This window comes from Lampetra fluviatilis, unplaced genomic scaffold (genome assembly GCF_964198595.1).
Source record: "Lampetra fluviatilis unplaced genomic scaffold, kcLamFluv1.1 SCAFFOLD_377, whole genome shotgun sequence".
NCBI lineage: Eukaryota > Metazoa > Chordata > Hyperoartia > Petromyzontiformes > Petromyzontidae > Lampetra > Lampetra fluviatilis.
In genome coordinates, this window is record NW_027620609.1 from 27,501 (window position 1) to 47,075 (window position 19,575).

A 19,575-nucleotide genomic window follows, 5' to 3' on the forward strand; every position below is an offset into this window, starting at 1 on the left:
TGTGTTACTCTGTGTGTGTGTCTCTCTCTCTCCGTGTCTCTCTGTGTGTCTCCGTCTCTGTAGAGTCTATCTTTCCCAACTCCCTCCACCTCCATCTGCACCGTTCCCAACCCCCCCCCCCGTGTCTCTCTCATCATCATCACGGTGGCTAGGAGATGTTGACTACCTCGCCTGGTCTACAGGAGGTTGTGGGTTCGATCCCGACCCTGAATACGCCTGCTGCTGTATATTTGGAGTTTGGGTGTCTCTCTCTCATCATCATCACGGTGGCTAGGAGATGTTGACGACCTCGCCTGGTATACAGGAGGTCGTGGGTTCGATCCCGACCCTGACGATGCCTGCTGCTGCTGTATATTTGGAGTTTGCGTGTCTCTCTCTCTCATCATCATCACGGTGGCTAGGAGATGTTAACTACCTCGCGTGGTGTACAGGAGGTCGTCGGTTCGATCCCGACCCTGACGATGCCTGCTGCTGCTGTATATTTGGAGTTTGCGTGTCTCTCTCTCTCATCATCATCACGGTGGCTAGGAGATGTTAACTACCTCGCGTGGTGTACAGGAGGTCGTCGGTTCGATCCCGACCCTGACGATGCCTGCTGCTGCTGCTGTACATTTGGAGTCTGCGTGTCTCTCTCTCTCTCCCCGCGTTCGCGTGGATTTGTCTCTTGGTCCTCCGATATTTCCCCTCCACGTTTAGAATCAACGTCACCACGCGTTGTTGAGTGATTTGGCTTCTGCTGTGAATGTCCACGTGGTGGTGATGATGATGATAAGCCAGCAACTACGTCGAGCTATCGACTTCGATGGCCAGGTGGCTTCTGAAAAAGAAGCTGGATAGTAGTTCAGTGGTGGGGCCTTGACCTGGCAAAATAAAAAATGTAGTTTTTCTTTTCAAATCCTTTATATTAAGTTCACTCGCTTGCTCGCTTGCGCGCTTACGACCGTGCAAATCTTTCGGTCGTTTTTTTTAACCCACTTCCCGTGATCCAATCGAGCTGACATTTTGCACACAGACTCCGTTGTGCGTGACAATTAATTTTCGTGAACATTTTTTTCCAAAATTGTACACTTTTTAGGGGAAAAAAATTAAATATTTAATTACCAATTGCTTAATGGTGGCAGGCAATCATCTGACCCATAGGTGGCAGCCATCTCAAGCCAGAGGACGAGAGGACTCTAGCCGCCCGTTTCATGATGACGCAAATGTTGACTAACCACATGGCATGGAATCCCTGCCCCCACGCTGTACAATGGAGACTATTTATAGAGCAGTGAAATTGAAGCCGCCAGGTTCTTGAAAGTGGTAAAACGGGTCAACGCTAGTGCCCTCGGGAATATACGGGGCATGTCAAGAGGTGATCTTTCATTTTTAAATCCTTTATATTAACTTCACTTGCTTGCTTGCTTGCTTACTCAAGAAAAACAGAAATGAATAATAAAATGAAACCGATGCCACACATATAAAGGATTTATAGTGAAAAACTTTGTTTTTACGGGTTAATTTTTTTAGTTGTAAGAAGAAATCTCATCTCGAAAAAATTAACCCGTAAAAACAAAGTTTTTCACTATAAATCCTTCATATGCGTGGCATCGGGGCGGCTAGAGTCCTCTCGTCCTCTGGCTTGAGATGGCTGCCACCTATGGGTCAGATGATTGCCTGCCACCATTAAGCAATTGGTAATTACATATTTCAATTTTTTTCCCTAAAAAGTGTAAAATTTGGGAATTTTTTTTTCACGAAAATTAATTGTCACGCACAACGAGTCTGTGTGCAAAATGTCAGCTCGATTGGATCACGGGAAGTGGGTTAAAAAACGACAGAAAGATTTGCACGGTCCTAAGCGCGCAAGCACGCAAGCAAGCAAACTTAATATAAAGGATTTAAAAATGTCTCAGGCGCACTCACCGGACAGACTCGCCCTGTTCGCCTGAGCACCAATGGGGGAGCGCCTAGCCACGGAGATGGGGGGCGAGGGGGGAAGAGAGGGGAGGGAGAGGCGGGGGAGAAGAAGAACCACACGTGGGTGGGTTAGCTAGAGACATACGACTTCACACTGGGAGAGAGATAGAGAGTGGGTGAGTGGGTGAGTGGGTGAGTGGCTGGGTGGGTGAGTGGGTGGGTAAATGGGTGGGCGAGTGGGTGAGCGGCTGGGTGAGTGAGTGAGTGGGTAAATGGGTGGGCGAGTGGGTGAGCGGCTGGGTGAGTGAGTGAGTGGGTGGGTAAATGGGTGAGCGGCTGGGTGAGTGAGTGAGTGAGTGGGTGGGTAAATGGGTGGGCGAGTGGGTGAGCGGGTGGGTGAGTGAGTGGGCGAGTGGGTGAGTGGGTGGGCGAGTGGGTGGGCAGGTGGGTGGGTGCGTGAGTGAGTGGGTGGGTGAGTGGATAGGTGGGTGGGTGAGTGGGTGGGCGAGTGGTTGAGTGGGTGGGCGAGTGGGTGAGTGGGTGGGTGAGTGGGTGAGTGGGTGGGCGAGTGGGTGAGTGGGTGTGTATGTGAGTGGGTGAGTGATGAGGCGAGCGAGTGGGCGAACAAGTGATTGAGCGGGTGAGTGGGTCAGCGAGTGAGTGGGTGAGCGAGTGGGTGAGTGAGCAGGTGAGTGGGTGAACGAATGATTGGGGAGCGAGCGAGCGAGCGGGTGAGTGTGCGAGCGGGCGAGCGAGCGGGCGGGCGAGCGAGTGGGCGAGTGAGTGGGTGAGCAGGTGGGTGAGCGGGTGAGCGTTTACTTGGTGATGGCTCCCTGCACGTTGGTGAGGATGGTGAAGTTGCTCCTCACCGACCGCAGGCTGGCCAGCACCTGGGCAAACGGGGTCACGATGAGGTCATCGCCGTGCCTGCACACACACAGACAAAGGTCCCCCGCGTAGCTTCTCAACAGACTGTAGGGGCAAGTGCTGCTAGCGAGCACCTATGAAAGCCGGCGCTGTGGCACACGAGGGGGTGGGTGGCCTGCACCACGCCCGGCCGCCTTTGTGTCCCCAGTGGCGATGTTTACTACACACCGCACCAGGTACTCGTTAGAGGCTGAGTCGACCTAGGGGGAGGCCCAGGACCGGTTCAGATGATCTTCACTTGAGTTGGCCGTGAGTGGGAATCGAACTCGGGTCGCCGGGTTCGTAGCGCAGCGTAGCGCTAACCGCTGCACCACCGCTCCCCACAGACATATACACGCACACACAGACAACAACAACAACAACCGCCATTCGCCACTAAGTGGCGGTGACGTCACCACGACGCTTGTGCCAGGCCATGTGCACCCTGAGGCCACGTGAAGTGTCGAACGCCCGCTGGCAGGAGGTCACGGGGCAGACCCAGGTGCCACGGGTCGACTGACCGAGATGACCGAGATGACTGGCTGATCCACCACCTGTGCCCCCTACTGTGCCAACTTGCTGTGCTTTAGCCACCCGGCGCTCCGCTCGTTGTTGTGAGCGTCGCTCCTCCGCCCTCCGTTGTTGTTGGAGGGCGACTGCCTCCAACTGCCCAGTAGCGTCCTTCACGAGCCTCCTCCACTGAGGCCGATCTTGACACCGCTGGTACCAGTCATCGGCAAGTCCACTCAGCTCCACGTCCTCCTGTACCACATCACTCCATCTCTTCTCTAGCCCGTGCCGCGCCCGTTTAGCCCCCTCGATCCGGCCGAACAAAAGCTGTTTAGGCATGCGGTGGCTGGGCATGCGGGCTACATGACCCAGCCAACGCAGCCTTGCCTGCCGGAGGAGCTCACTGATGGGACTTTGCCCAGATCTTTCAAGGACTTGTGAGCTCCTCACACAATCCAGCCTGGTTAAACCCAGGATGGATCGTAGGCAGGCCAGCCTAAATGTTTCCAACCGACGAAGATGCTCCACTAGGGGGGTCCACGTTTCGCAAGCGTAGAGAAGGGAGGGAATGACCGTGGCCGAGAAGACCTGAAGCTTCGTGCGGAGCGACAGACCAGGTAGCTTCCACACAGCGTTACGCAACCGATGAAAAGATATTGCCGCTCGACTGATTCGGAGTGAGACCTCTGCTGATAAACTGGAGCCGGTCATAAGCACACTGCCCAGGTATGGGAAACTCTCCACTCTCTCCACAACTGCCCCATCACCGATTGGGAGTTGTGGGGGTGGAGTGCCCGATGGTACAAAATACCCAGGCAGGTGCTTAGTTTTGGTGGGGCTGATGGTAAGGCCCCACCTCTTGGTGGCACACTCCAGTCTCAGCAGCAGCGTCTCCAACTCCTCTTCTGAATGAGCAGCTATTACCAAATCATCGGCATACATAACGTGGTTGACCAATAGGGAGCCATCCCTTGATCGCACCCGGGCGTCGATCAGCCTCCCATTATATCTGTACCAAATGGTAATTCCCCCGGTACAGCTTTTGAAGGCTTCACGAACTACGCAGTCGAAATAGATGTTAAATAATGTGGGAGCCAGAGGACATCCCTGTCGCACCCCAAGGTGTACAGGGAAAGGCTCTGACTCCCGGCCACGTAGTTTTACCCGGGCCCGCTCACCATCATGAAGGTCCTTAATGATCGTGAGCAGAGGGTCAGGGACTCCGAAAGCACGAAGAACAACCCAGAGCCCAGTCCTACTGATGGTATCATAGGCCTTGACCAGGTCAATAAAGCAGAGATGTAGGTCTTTTTGAAATTCCCTACACCTCTGCTGGAGCAGACGGACAGAAAATATGGCATCTGTGCAGGACCGCCCTTTCCTGAAACCGCATTGGGGCTCCGCAAGCCTCTCCTCAGCGTGCCTAGCAAGGCGATGTTGAATAATCCTTGCCAGGACCTTACCCGGCACACTGAGGAGTGAGATGCCCCTGTAGTTGTTACAGTCGGTACGGTCCCCCTTCTTAAAGAGGGGGACCACCAGGGCATCCTTCCAGTCCTGCGGAACCCGTCCAGTGGTCCAGACTGTTGTTATGATGTCATATAGGGCAGTCTGTGCACAAACGCCACCCTCCCTCAGCATTTCGCTTGGGAGATCATCTCTGCCCGGTGCCTTCCCTGGTCTCAGACTCCGGATCGCCCTCAGTACTTCCTCAACAGCTGGCACCTCAGCCAGCCACTCACAGGGGGTGACCTCTTCCAATATTTGAGGCACCGCAGCCTCAGCAGGATTATCCCCACTTTGTGCCATGATGTTTTCCTGGCTGAGAGATTTTCCCTCCCCCAGGACCTCGCAGAAATGCTCAGCAAATCTGCAAACCTGTTCCTGGGGGTCGGAGATTGGATCACCGTTTTTTCCTCTAATGATGGTAATAGGTGTGGCGCTGCAGGTTACTTTTTTGATGGAATTAAATAGTGATTTGTGATCGCGGGCCACTGAGGCAGACTCCATCTCCTCAGCAACCCGCGACCACCACCCATCCTTACAGCGCCTTACGGCTCTCCGAACCTCCGAGCGAAGGCTGCGGTAAACCTCCTCATTCTCCGACGTGGGATGCTGTAGGCGATGAGAGTGGGCCTGTCGCTTTTTCTCAATTAACCTGAACACCTCCTCTGTCAGCCAGGGTTTCTGGGGAGGTCTGGACCGCGTACCCAAAGCAGCCATTGCAGCTGCATGAGTCACAGTCTTAAACCTCGCCCATTTACCCTCGACATCAGGTGGAGTGGGGGACGATGCCAACCCCAGCTGCAAGCAATGATGAAATTCTCGCTTGCAACTTTCATCAGCTAGCTGAGACCAGGCCACTTTTGGTTGGAATGGGGTCCTGGGTGTACACCCACCACCGGAGTGGAAGAATGGCAGGCGCATCTTACAGATGACTAGTCGATGGTCAGAGGTCAGATCAGCTCCACGGTAGGTCCTGGTGTCAAGGACATGGGCTCGCATCCGCTGTTCCGTCACTATGTAGTCCAGCAGATGTTCTTGCTTGGACCCGGCATGCATCCATGATGTTGTGTGGATGTGCCAATGCCGGAACAGAGTGCTGTTAATTACAAGCCCATGGGCTGCACAAATATCTAGCAGCCTCCTGACGTTGTTATTGAGCTGATCTGGCCATTGCCTTACAGTCACTCCAGACCAGGTGCCAGCATCATGACCAACTCGGGCATTGAAGTCACCAAACAAGATGATTATATCCCGAGGGGCCACTTTAGCTATCACCTGTGACAGGAGGTCATAGAAGGCTCACTGGCCTTGCCTGCATCCCTCCACGCATGTTCGTCTTCAGTGGGGGCATAAGTAATCACGACCACCACTCCTTGCCTCTGATTGATGGGAAGGCGAGCCCAAAGTAGCCTGGGACTTACAGCTTCCCACACCTCACCACCACGCTCCCACGCCCCCTTCATTCTTTGTTCAGAAGAAGAGCCACTCCCTGTTGTTTGGCAGTCTCCTGCCCCGAGTAGAGGACTGTCCACCCCTCATTGTGGCAGGAGCCAGAGCCGGTCCACCGGGCCTCCTGAATACCACAGAGACCCAGGCGGTACCGGTCCAGCTCCCGACAGACGAGTGGCAGCCTCTCCTCCGCACTGAGCGTTGGAACATTCCACGTGGCCACCCGTAGTGGCTTTTCGTTGTTTCTGGAGGAGCCCCGAGGGTAAGTATTGAGTCTCCTGGCTCCGCCAAATGGGGTTTGGCCAGGAGACGTCATAGACGCCTGTCCCCCCGGGGCCTCCGGGACAAGCTTATTAATTACATGTTTTCAGTCACTGTGGTGGTTACAGATGCCATGAGAGGCGTCGTCAATCAGAATTGGCACTCCCCCCACGGCACTGCCCACCGCAGAGTTGCCGTCCGGCACCAACGTGGAGGTAGGGGGTTGACACGTACACAGACACATACACAGACACATACACAGATATAAAGACATACACAGACACATACACAGACACGCACACAGACACGCCCACAGATATAAAGACATACACAGATACATACACAGACACGCACACACATCGACACGCACACAGATATAAAGACATACACAGACACATACACAGACACGCACACACATCGACACGCACACAGATATAAAGACATACACAGACACATACACAGACACGCACACACATCGACACGCACACAGATATAAAGACATACACAGACACATACACAGACACATACACAGATATAAAGACATACACAGACACATACACAGACACATACACACATACACACATAGACACGCACACATACACACATAGACACGCACACAGATATAAAGACATACACAGACACATACACACATACACAGACACATATATTTCGATTTAAAGCTTTCGTGACTGCAGGGATTCATCTTCTTGGTTCTTTCGGTAAAGTCACGTAGAAGGGAAGTAATAAAATAATAAAAATAAAACATAATAAAACAATTCTCACGACGTTTCGGCCACAACGCAAGCAGCCGTCCTCAGGCGAAGAATGAGAACATTATCAAGCTAGGAGCTTATATAGGTGTAGCGAGGAGGAGCGCCTTAACAAAAGAATGTGCATATGAAGAGGAATTTAGCATACCAATGGGCAATGCATAGGAGGTGGGCGGAGGGGTTTCAAAGTCGCATTATGCCCATGCATTATGCAGGATCAACAGCACCACGGGGGGGCGCAAGGAACAGCGTTAATAAAGGAAAGGAATGTTAGTGATATGTAGCTGCATTTGCCAAACAACCACGTAGATAACCAAAGTGAAAACTACATAAAAAACTAAAATATAAACTGATACTTACTATACTCTACAATAAGCTGAGTTACTAACAACAAATAATAAATTACAATTCTACGTCGTAAGAAGTATATAATATACTTCCATCTAAACTTTATTCTCTTAGCATATACAGTACTATATACTGCCATAGATAAACCCAACATTAAATTATATACTGTATTGCTGTAAACCACCCTATACTTTATACATTTTAATATAACACTATGTATTATTCAACTCACCCTAATGTGTATCGAAATGGTTTATTACGTCCTTCCAATGATTGCTAAGCCAGAATCCATCTTCTCGGTTAAAATTGTCTCTGTGTTTGTATATGTGGATCGCCTCATGAACGAATCTCTCATGATAGCCAGATGGCTTGCAGAGAACCTCCGTCTTGGAGAAGTCAATGTCATGTGAGCCCACTGAGTTGTAACAGTGGTCTGCCACGGCTGAGGTGTTTGTCCTACCGTGTTTTAGATCAGCTTTATGTTCACGAATGCGGTCTGAGACGTGTCGTTTGGTTTCCCCAATGTAACTGCTACCACAGAGGCAACTTAGTTTGTAGACGCCAGGGTACTGTATGTCTGGAATCACATCTTTTACAGACGGTACCAGATCACGGATTTTATGTACTGTGTTGAATCGGACCTGGATCTTGTGTTTAATCAGGATTTTGGAGATCTTTTTTGTGACCCCAGCAATGTAGGGTAAGGTGATGGTCTTGAAAGGCTCCTCAACAGGATCTTTCTTGATGGTTGGAGTGATGGCTTTGCGGATTGTGTAGTCGGAGTAACCATTAGCTTTAAGAGCTTGGCGTACGTGTTTGAGTTCACTGGAAATGTGTTCATGGTCGGAGATGCATTGGGCTCTATGATATAGAGTCTTGATGAGGGAATTCTTCTGGGATGGATGGTGGTGGGAATCCGGTTTTAGATAAGCATCCGTGTGGGTGGCTTTCCTGTAGACAGAGTGGCTCATTGAACCATCAGGTCTCCTTTTGATTAGGACATCCAAAAAGGGTAGCTTGCCATCATTTTCGACTTCCATGGTGAATCTGATGGCTGGGTGTATGGAATTGATGTGGTCGAGAAATTGGTCTAGAGCAGGCCGGCCATGTGGCCAGATGACAAAAGTGTCGTCTACGTATCTCTTCCATAAGGTCGGGCGTAGAGTGGCAGTCTGGATGGCGTCCGTCTCAAATTTCTCCATGAAGATGTTGGCTACAACCGGAGATAGGGGGGAGCCCATTGGGGTGCCCTCAATTTGCTTGTAGAAGGTTCCATTCCAGGTGAAGTATGTATTGGTTAAGCAGTGTCTCACCAGGGGGGGTACCCCAGCATTTAGTCCTTGATGAACCAAGTCTTCAATGATTGCGATGGTGTCAGGCACGGGCACCTTGGTGAACAAGGAAACCACATCAAAACTGACAAGCAGGTCGTCTGGGGACAGGGCAATCCCCTTGATTGTCGATACCAGGTCAGTAGAGTTTAGTACTGCAGAGGTGGTTTTTCCAGTGAAAGGCCGTAGGATTTCGGACAAAAAACGAGCCAGTTTGTAAGTGGGGGAGTTGATAGTAGAGACAATGGGACGAAGAGGTGTATCTTCTTTATGTATCTTTGGCAAGCCGTACAATCTTGGTGGCCTGGCTGCAGAAGGTTTCAACGAGAACTGTTTGGTCTGATCAATTAATGCGGTTGAAGCAGAAATGATGTTGTTGGTTTTGGAGACGAGGCTGTTGGTGGGGTCTCTTTTTATTTTTGTATAGCTGCCATCGTTGAGTAGTTCTTGAATTTTGTTGTTGTATTCTATTTTGTCCATGATGACAGTGGCATTGCCTTTGTCGGCTGAGAGGATGACAATGTCATCCCTCTTTTTTAATTGAGCTAATTCAAAACGCTCATCTTTGCTGATGTTGCTAGCTGGCATCTTAGCGTTTTTGAGGGTTACAGAGATTTCAGATCTTGCTACGTCTGCAGCGATGTGACTCAAGCCCTTGAGAGCTACATCTACTCGAGCAATTATATGCTCGAGTAGATGTAGCTCTCAAGGGCTTGAGTCACATCGCTGCAGACGTAGCAAGATCTGAAATCTCTGTAACCCTCAAAAACGCTAAGATGCCAGCTAGCAACATCAGCAAAGATGAGCGTTTTGAATTAGCTCAATTAAAAAAGAGGGATGACATTGTCATCCTCTCAGCCGACAAAGGCAATGCCACTGTCATCATGGACAAAATAAAATACAACAACAAAATTCAAGAACTACTCAACGATGGCAGCTATACAAAAATAAAAAGAGACCCCACCAACAGCCTCGTCTCCAAAACCAACAACATCATTTCTGCTTCAACCGCATTAATTGATCAGACCAAACAGTTCTCGTTGAAACCTTCTGCAGCCAGGCCACCAAGATTGTACGGCTTGCCAAAGATACATAAAGAAGATACACCTCTTCGTCCCATTGTCTCTACTATCAACTCCCCCACTTACAAACTGGCTCGTTTTTTGTCCGAAATCCTACGGCCTTTCACTGGAAAAACCACCTCTGCAGTACTAAACTCTACTGACCTGGTATCGACAATCAAGGGGATTGCCCTGTCCCCAGACGACCTGCTTGTCAGTTTTGATGTGGTTTCCTTGTTCACCAAGGTGCCTGTGCCTGACACCATCGCAATCATTGAAGACTTGGTTCATCAAGGACTAAATGCTGGGGTACCCCCCCTGGTGAGACACTGCTTAACCAATACATACTTCACCTGGAATGGAACCTTCTACAAGCAAATTGAGGGCACCCCAATGGGCTCCCCCCTATCTCCGGTTGTAGCCAACATCTTCATGGAGAAATTTGAGACGGACGCCATCCAGACTGCCACTCTACGCCCGACCTTATGGAAGAGATACGTAGACGACACTTTTGTCATCTGGCCACATGGCCGGCCTGCTCTAGACCAATTTCTCGACCACATCAATTCCATACACCCAGCCATCAGATTCACCATGGAAGTCGAAAATGATGGCAAGCTACCCTTTTTGGATGTCCTAATCAAAAGGAGACCTGATGGTTCAATGAGCCACTCTGTCTACAGGAAAGCCACCCACACGGATGCTTATCTAAAACCGGATTCCCACCACCATCCATCCCAGAAGAATTCCCTCATCAAGACTCTATATCATAGAGCCCAATGCATCTCCGACCATGAACACATTTCCAGTGAACTCAAACACGTACGCCAAGCTCTTAAAGCTAATGGTTACTCCGACTACACAATCCGCAAAGCCATCACTCCAACCATCAAGAAAGATCCTGTTGAGGAGCCTTTCAAGACCATCACCTTACCCTACATTGCTGGGGTCACAAAAAAGATCTCCAAAATCCTGATTAAACACAAGATCCAGGTCCGATTCAACACAGTACATAAAATCCGTGATCTGGTACCGTCTGTAAAAGATGTGATTCCAGACATACAGTACCCTGGCGTCTACAAACTAAGTTGCCTCTGTGGTAGCAGTTACATTGGGGAAACCAAACGACACGTCTCAGACCGCATTCGTGAACATAAAGCTGATCTAAAACACGGTAGGACAAACACCTCAGCCGTGGCAGACCACTGTTACAACTCAGTGGGCTCACATGACATTGACTTCTCCAAGACGGAGGTTCTCTGCAAGCCATCTGGCTATCATGAGAGATTCGTTCATGAGGCGATCCACATATACAAACACAGAGACAATTTTAACCGAGAAGATGGATTCTGGCTTAGCAATCATTGGAAGGACGTAATAAACCATTTCGATACACATTAGGGTGAGTTGAATAATACATAGTGTTATATTAAAATGTATAAAGTATAGGGTGGTTTACAGCAATACAGTATATAATTTAATGTTGGGTTTATCTATGGCAGTATATAGTACTGTATATGCTAAGAGAATAAAGTTTAGATGGAAGTATATTATATACTTCTTACGACGTAGAATTGTAATTTATTATTTGTTGTTAGTAACTCAGCTTATTGTAGAGTATAGTAAGTATCAGTTTATATTTTAGTTTTTTATGTAGTTTTCACTTTGGTTATCTACGTGGTTGTTTGGCAAATGCAGCTACATATCACTAACATTCCTTTCCTTTATTAACGCTGTTCCTTGCGCCCCCCCGTGGTGCTGTTGATCCTGCATAATGCATGGGCATAATGCGACTTTGAAACCCCTCCGCCCACCTCCTATGCATTGCCCATTGGTATGCTAAATTCCTCTTCATATGCACATTCTTTTGTTAAGGCGTTCCTCCTCGCTACACCTATATAAGCTCCTAGCTTGATAATGTTCTCATTCTTCGCCTGAGGACGGCTGCTTGCGTTGTGGCCGAAACGTCGTGAGAATTGTTTTATTGTGTTTTATTTTTATTATTTTATTACTTCCCTTCTACGTGACTTTACCGAAAGAACCAAGAAGATGAACATACACATATAGACACGCACACAGATATAAAGACATACACAGACACATACACAGACACGCACACACATAGACACGTACACAGATATAAAGACATACACAGATACATACACGTACACACAGACACGCACACACAGACACGCGCACACAGACACGCGCACACAGACACGCGCACACAGACACGCGCACACAGACACGCGCACACAGACACGCGCACACAGACACGCGCACACAGACACGCGCACACAGACACGCGCACACAGACACGCGCACACAGACACGCGCACACAGACACGCGCACACAGACACGCGCACACAGACACGCGCACACAGACACGCGCACACAGACACGCGCACACAGACACGCACACACAGACACGCACACACAGACACGCACACACAGACACGCACACACAGACACGCACACACAGACACGCACACACAGACACGCACACACAGACACGCACACACAGGCCTTTGGGAAGGTGTCGGTTTGGGGGGGGGCCCACGCCACCCCCTCCCCCCCACCCCCTCCCTCCACCCCCCCTCGGTGTACGTCGCTGGCAATGGGTTGGTTAATGTATGAGTGAATGAATGAGTGAATGAATGAGCGAGTAAAGGAGCGAGTGAATGAGTGAATGAATGAGTGAATGAATGAGTGAATGAATGAGTGAATGAAGGAGTGAATGAGTAAACGAATGAGTAAACGAATGAGTGAATGAATGAGTGAATGAGTGAATGAATGAGTGAGTAAAGGAGCGAGTGAATGAGTGAATGAATGAGTGAATGAATGAGTGAATGAATGAGTGAATGAAGGAGTGAATGAGTAAACGAATGAGTAAACGAATGAGTGAATGAATGAGTGAATGAGTGAATGAATGAGTGAGTAAAGGAGCGAGTGAATGAGTGAATGAATGAGTGAATGAATGAGTGAATGAATGAGTGAATGAAGGAGTGAATGAGTAAACGAATGAGTAAACGAATGAGTGAATGAATGAGTGAATGAGTGAATGAATGAGTGAGTAAAGGAGCGAGTGAATGAGTGAATGAATGAGTGAATGAATGAGTGAATGAGTGAATGAATGAGTGAGTAAAGGAGCGAGTGAATGAGGAGTGACAGCCACGGTGCCGCGTGGAGCGAGAGTCACAGCATAAAGGCAAAGATCCCCCGCCGTGTAGCCTCGGCAGACTGTTGGGGCAAGTGCACACACACACACGTACACACACACACGTACACACACACACGTACACACGTACACACACACACGTACACACACACACAGTACACACACGTACATACACACACGCACACACGTACACACACACACGTACACACACACACACACGTACACACACAAGTACACACACACGTACACACACGTACACACACACACGTACACACACGTACACACACGTACACACACGTACACACACGTACACACACGTACACACACACGTACACAAACACACACGTACACACACACACACGTACACAAACACACGTACACACACGTACACACACACGTACACACACGTACACACACACACGTACACACACACACACGTACACACACACACGTACACACACACACACGTACACACACACGTACACACACACACGTACACACACGTACACACACACACACGTACACACACACACACGTACACAAACACACGTACACACACGTACACACACACGTACACACACGTACACACACACACGTACACACACACACACGTACACACACACACGTACACACACACACACGTACACACACATACACACACATACACACACGTACACACACACACACGTACACACACACACACGTACACACACACACACGTACACACACATACACACACATACACACACGTACACACGTACACACACACACGTACACACACACGTACACACACACACACACACGTACACACACGTACACACGTACACACACACACGTACACACACACGTATACACACACGTACACACACACACACGTACACACACACACACACATACACACACGTACACACGTACACACACACACGTACACACACACGTATACACACACGTACACACACACACACGTACACACACACACACGTACACACACATACACACACGTACACACACGTACACACGTACACACACACACGTACACACACACACGCGTACACACACCCACACAGCCTCTTTTCCACCTGTACACACACACACACCTGCAAAAAAAGACAAAGATACCCCGTATAGCCTCTAGCCGACTGTTGGGGCAAGTGCTGTTAGCGAGTCGCGTAGCGCCCATAAAGGACAACACGGTGGCACACGAGGGGGTGGGGGGTGGGTGGCCAGCTACCCACGCCCGGCCGCCTTTGTCTCCCCTAGTGGCGATGTTTACTGCACTTGAGGCCGAGTCGACCTGTAGGGGAGACGGTTCAGATATCCGTTATTGGTCGTGAGCGGGAATCGAACTCAGGTCTCTGGGGGGCGGGGGGGGGGGTTCTCAGTGCAGTGCGCACTCACAGACACCCACAGAAGACAAAGATCCCCCATATAGCCTTCACAGACTCTTTGTGAGTCTATGGGTCTCTATGTGAGTCGATAGGTCTCTCTGTGTGAGTCTCTGGGTCTCTCTGTGTGAGTCTATGGGTCTCTGTGCGAGTCTATGGGTCTCTGTGCGAGTCTATGGGTCTCTCTGTGTGCGTCTATGGGTCTCTGTGCGAGTCTATGGGTCTCTGTGTGAGTCTCTGGGTCTCTGTGTGAGTCTCTGGGTCTCTGTGTGAGTCTCTGGGTCTCTCTGTGTGAGTCTCTGGGTCTCTGTGTGTGAGTCTGTGGGTCTCTGTGTGAGTCTCTGGGTCTCTCTGTGTGAGTCTCTGGGTCTCTGTGTGAGTCTTTGGGTCTCTGTGTGAGTCTATGGGTCTCTGTGTGAGTCTATGGGTCTCTGTGTGAGTCTCTGGGTCTCTATGCGAGTCTATGGGTCTCTGTGTGAGTCTCTGGGTCTCTGTGTGAGTCTATGGGTCTCTCTGTGTGCGTCTATGGGTCTCTGTGCGAGTCTATGGGTCTCTGTGTGAGTCTATGGGTCTCTGTGTGAGTCTCTGGGTCTCTGTGCGAGTCTATGGGTCTCTGTGTGAGTCTCTGGGTCTCTGTGTGAGTCTATGGGTCTCTCTGTGTGAGTCTATGGGTCTCTGTGTGAGTCTCTGGGTCTCTGTGTGAGTCTATGGGTCTCTGTGTGCGTCTATGGGTCTCTGTGCGAGTCTATGGGTCTTTGTGTGAGTCTATGGGTCTCTGTGTGAGTCTACGGGTCTCTGTGTGAGTCTCTGTGTGAGTCTGTGGATCTCTGTGTGAGTCTATGGGTCTCTGTGTGAGTCTATGGGTCTCTCTGTGCGAGTCTATGGTTCTCTGTGTGAGTCTGTGGATCTCTGTGTGAGTCTATGGGTCTCTGTATGAGTCTATGGATCTCTGTGCGAGTCTCTGGGTCTCTGTGTGTGAGTCTGTGGGTCTCTGTGTGAGTCTAAAGGTCTCTCTGTGTGAGTCTATGGGTCTCTGTGTGAGTCTACGGGTCTCTGTGTGAGTCTCTGTGTGAGTCTGTGGGTCTCTGTGGGAGTCTAAAGGTCTCTCTGTGTGAGTCTATGGGTCTCTCTGTGCGAGTCTATGGTTCTCTGTGTGAGTCTGTGGATCTCTGTGTGAGTCTGTGGGTCTCTGTGTGAGTCTATGGGTCTCTGTGTGAGTCTGTGGGTCTCTGTGTGAGTCTATGGGTCTCTGTGTGAGTCTGTGGGTCTCTGTGTGAGTCTATGGGTCTCTGTGTGAGTCTGTGGATCTCTGTGTGAGTCTATGGGTCTCTGTGTGAGTCTGTGGGTCTCTGTGGGAGTCTATGAGTCTCTCTGTGCGAGGGGGAGGGAGAGGGGGAGGGAGGGAGGGAGGGAGAGAGGGAGGGGGAGGGAGGGAGAGGGCCAAACGGAATCTCTTGAACAGAGGGCGCGGAGTCGGCAGCACGGACGACTGGGGAAGAGAGAGGGAGGGGGGGAAACTATTGGGGGTGGACGAGGAGGATGAGCCGGAGAGCGATCGGGAGGGTCGAGTGGAGCGTGGAGAGTGGAGCGTGGAGAGTGGAACGTGGAGAGTGGAACGTGGAGTGGAGCGTGGAGAGTGGAACGTGGAGAGTGGAGCGTGGAGAGTGGAACGTGGAGTGGAGCGTGGAGAGTGGAACGTGGAGTGGAACGTGGAGTGGAACGTGGAGAGTGGAGCGTGGAGTGGAGCGTGGAGAGTGGAACGTGGAGAGTGGAACGTGGAGAGTGGAACGTGGAGAGTGGAGCGTGGAGAGTGGAGAGTGGAGAGTGGAACGTGGAGTGGAGCGTGGAGAGTGGAACGTGGAGTGGAGCGTGGAGAGTGGAGCGTGGAGTGGAGCGTGGAGAGTGGAACGTGGAGTGGAGCGTGGAGAGTGGAACGTGGAGTGGAGCGTGGAGAGTGGAACGTGGAGTGGAGCGTGGAGAGTGGAGAGTGGAGAGTGGAGCGTGGAGAGTGGAACGTGGAGTGGAGCGTGGAGTGGAGCGTGGAGAGTGGAACGTGGAGAGTGGAACGTGGAGAGTGGAACGTGGAGTGGAGCGTGGAGAGTGGAACGTGGAGAGTGGAACGTGGAGAGTGGAACGTGGAGAGTGGAACGTGGAGAGTGGAACGTGGAGTGGAGTGGAACGTGGAGAGTGGAACGTGGAGAGTGGAACGTGGAGAGTGGAACGTGGAGAGTGGAACGTGGAGAGTGGAACGTGGAGTGGAGCGTGGAGTGGAACGTGGAGAGTGGAACGTGGAGAGTGGAACGTGGAGAGTGGAACGTGGAGAGTGGAACGTGGAGTGGAGCGTGGAGTGGAACGTGGAGAGTGGAACGTGGAGAGTGGAACGTGGAGAGTGGAACGTGGAGAGTGGAACGTGGAGAGTGGAACGTGGAGTGGAGCGTGGAGAGTGGAACGTGGAGAGTGGAACGTGGAGTGGAACGTGGAGAGTGGAACGTGGAGTGGAGCGTGGAGAGTGGAACGTGGAGAGTGGAACGTGGAGTGGAACGTGGAGAGTGGAACGTGGAGTGGAGCGTGGAGAGTGGAACGTGGAGAGTGGAACGTGGAGAGTGGAACGTGGAGAGTGGAACGTGGAGTGGAGCGTGGAGAGTGGAACGTGGAGTGGAACGTGGAGAGTGGAACGTGGAGTGGAACGTGGAGAGTGGAACGTGGAGAGTGGAACGTGGAGTGGAGCGTGGAGAGTGGAACGTGGAGTGGAGCGTGGAGAGTGGAACGTGGAGTGGAGCGTGGAGAGTGGAACGTGGAGTGGAGCGTGGAGAGTGGAACGTGGAGTGGAGCGTGGAGAGTGGAACGTGGAGTGGAGCGTGGAGAGTGGAACGTGGAGTGGAGCGTGGAGAGTGGAACGTGGAGTGGAGCGTGGAGAGTGGAACGTTGAGTGGAACGTGGAGAGTGGAACGTGGAGAGTGGAACGTGGAGTGGAGCGTGGAGAGTGGAACGTGGAGTGGAGCGTGGAGTGGAACGTGGAGAGTGGAACGTGGAGAGTGGAACGTGGAGTGGAGCGTGGAGAGTGGAACGTGGAGTGGAACGTGGAGAGTGGAACGTGGAGTGGAACGTGGAAAGTGGAACGTGGAGAGTGGAACGTGGAGTGGAGCGTGGAGAGTGGAACGTGGAGTGGAGCGTGGAGAGTGGAACGTGGAGTGGAGCGTGGAGAGTGGAACGTGGAGTGGAGCGTGGAGAGTGGAACGTGGAGTGGAGCGTGGAGAGTGGAACGTGGAGTGGAGCGTGGAGAGTGGAACGTGGAGTGGAGCGTGGAGAGTGGAACGTGGAGTGGAGCGTGGAGAGTGGAACGTGGAGTGGAACGTGGAGAGTGGAACGTGGAGAGTGGAACGTGGAGTGGAGCGTGGAGAGTGGAACGTGGAGTGGAGCGTGGAGTGGAACGTGGAGAGTGGAACGTGGAGAGTGGAACGTGGAGTGGAGCGTGGAGAGTGGAACGTGGAGTGGAACGTGGAGAGTGGAACGTGGAGTGGAACGTGGAGAGTGGAACGTGGAGAGTGGAACGTGGAGTGGAGCGTGGAGAGTGGAACGTGGAGTGGAGCGTGGAGAGTGGAACGTGGAGTGGAGCGTGGAGAGTTGAACGTGGAGTGGAGCGTGGAGAGTGGAACGTGGAGTGGAGAGTGGAACGTGGAGTGGAGCGTGGAGAGTGGAACGTGGAGTGGAGCGTGGAGAGTGGAACGTGGAGTGGAGCGTGGAGAGTGGAACGTGGAGTGGAACGTGGAGAGTGGAACGTGGAGAGTGGAACGTGGAGTGGAGCGTGGAGAGTGGAACGTGGAGTGGAGCGTGGAGTGGAACGTGGAGAGTGGAACGTGGAGAGTGGAACGTGGAGTGGAGCGTGGAGAGTGGAACGTGGAGTGGAACGTGGAGAGTGGAACGTGGAGTGGAACGTGGAGAGTGGAACGTGGAGTGGAGCGTGGAGAGTGGAACGTGGAGTGGAGCGTGGAGAGTGGAACGTGGAGTGGAGCGTGGAGAGTGGAACGTGGAGTGGAGCGTGGAGAGTGGAACGTGGAGTGGAGCGTGGAGAGTGGAACGTGGGGTGGAGCGTGGAGAGTGGAACGTGGAGTGGAGCGTGGAGAGTGGAACGTGGAGTGGAACGTGGAGAGTGGAACGTGGAGAGTGGAACGTGGAGTGGAGCGTGGAGAGTGGAACGTGGAGTGGAGCGTGGAGTGGAACGTGGAGAGTGGAACGTGGAGTGGAGCGTGGAGTGGAACGTGGAGTGGAACGTGGAGAGTGGAACGTGGAGAGTGGAACGTGGAGAGTGGAACGTGGAGAGTGGAACGTGGAGTGGAGCGTGGAGTGGAACGTGGAGTGGAACGTGGAGAGTGGAGCGTGGAGTGGAACGTGGAGTGGAACGTGGAGAGTGGAACGTGGAGAGTGGAACGTGGAGTGGAACGTGGAGTGGAGCGTGGAGTGGAGCGTGGAGTGCAGTGGAACGCGGAATGGAGTGGAGCGTGGAGTGGAACGTGGAGTGGAGCGTGGAGTGGAGCGTGGAGTGGAACGTGGAGTGGAGCGTGGAGAGTGGAGAGTGGAACGTGGAGAGCGGAGTGGAGAGTGGAGTGGAGTAGAGAGTGGAGCGGAGTGTGGAGCGGAGCGCGGAGTGGAGTGGAGAGTGGAGAGGAGCGGAGCGTGGATCGGAGTGGAGAGTGGAGTGGAGAGTGGAGTGGAGTGCGGAGTGGAGTAGAGAGTGGAGCGGAGTGTGGAGCGGAGCGCGGAGCGGAGTGTCACCACTTCCAGAGCGTTCTGGGTGGCGACACCCCCCCGCCCCCCCCCCCCCGCCCCCCCCGCCCCCCCCCCCCCCACGTCGCTGTCAACGATCGCGAAGGGGTCGGGCCGCCCTGGTAAATACTGCGGCGGCGCGTCGACCGTGCAGAGTGCCGTGCCCAGCGGACGCCGCGATCACACACAAGACAAAGGTGCCCCGT

General features: G+C 52.0%; 1 protein-coding gene across 1 annotated transcript in view; it reads right to left on the minus strand.

Annotated features, from left to right (window-relative positions):
• Positions 1-19,575, minus strand: part of LOC144954140 (3',5'-cyclic-AMP phosphodiesterase 4D-like) — a gene marked incomplete at its 3' end in the record, with an annotated part of 50,485 nt that overhangs the window by 18,493 nt on the left and 12,417 nt on the right. Inside the window, exons 4-5 of the mRNA XM_078884705.1 lie at positions 2,719-2,826; positions 1,906-1,949 (exon numbers count right to left, since the gene is read on the minus strand). Coding sequence (XP_078740831.1) covers positions 1,906-1,949; positions 2,719-2,826 — 152 coding nt within the window. The remainder of the gene's footprint in view (positions 1-1,905; positions 1,950-2,718; positions 2,827-19,575) is intronic.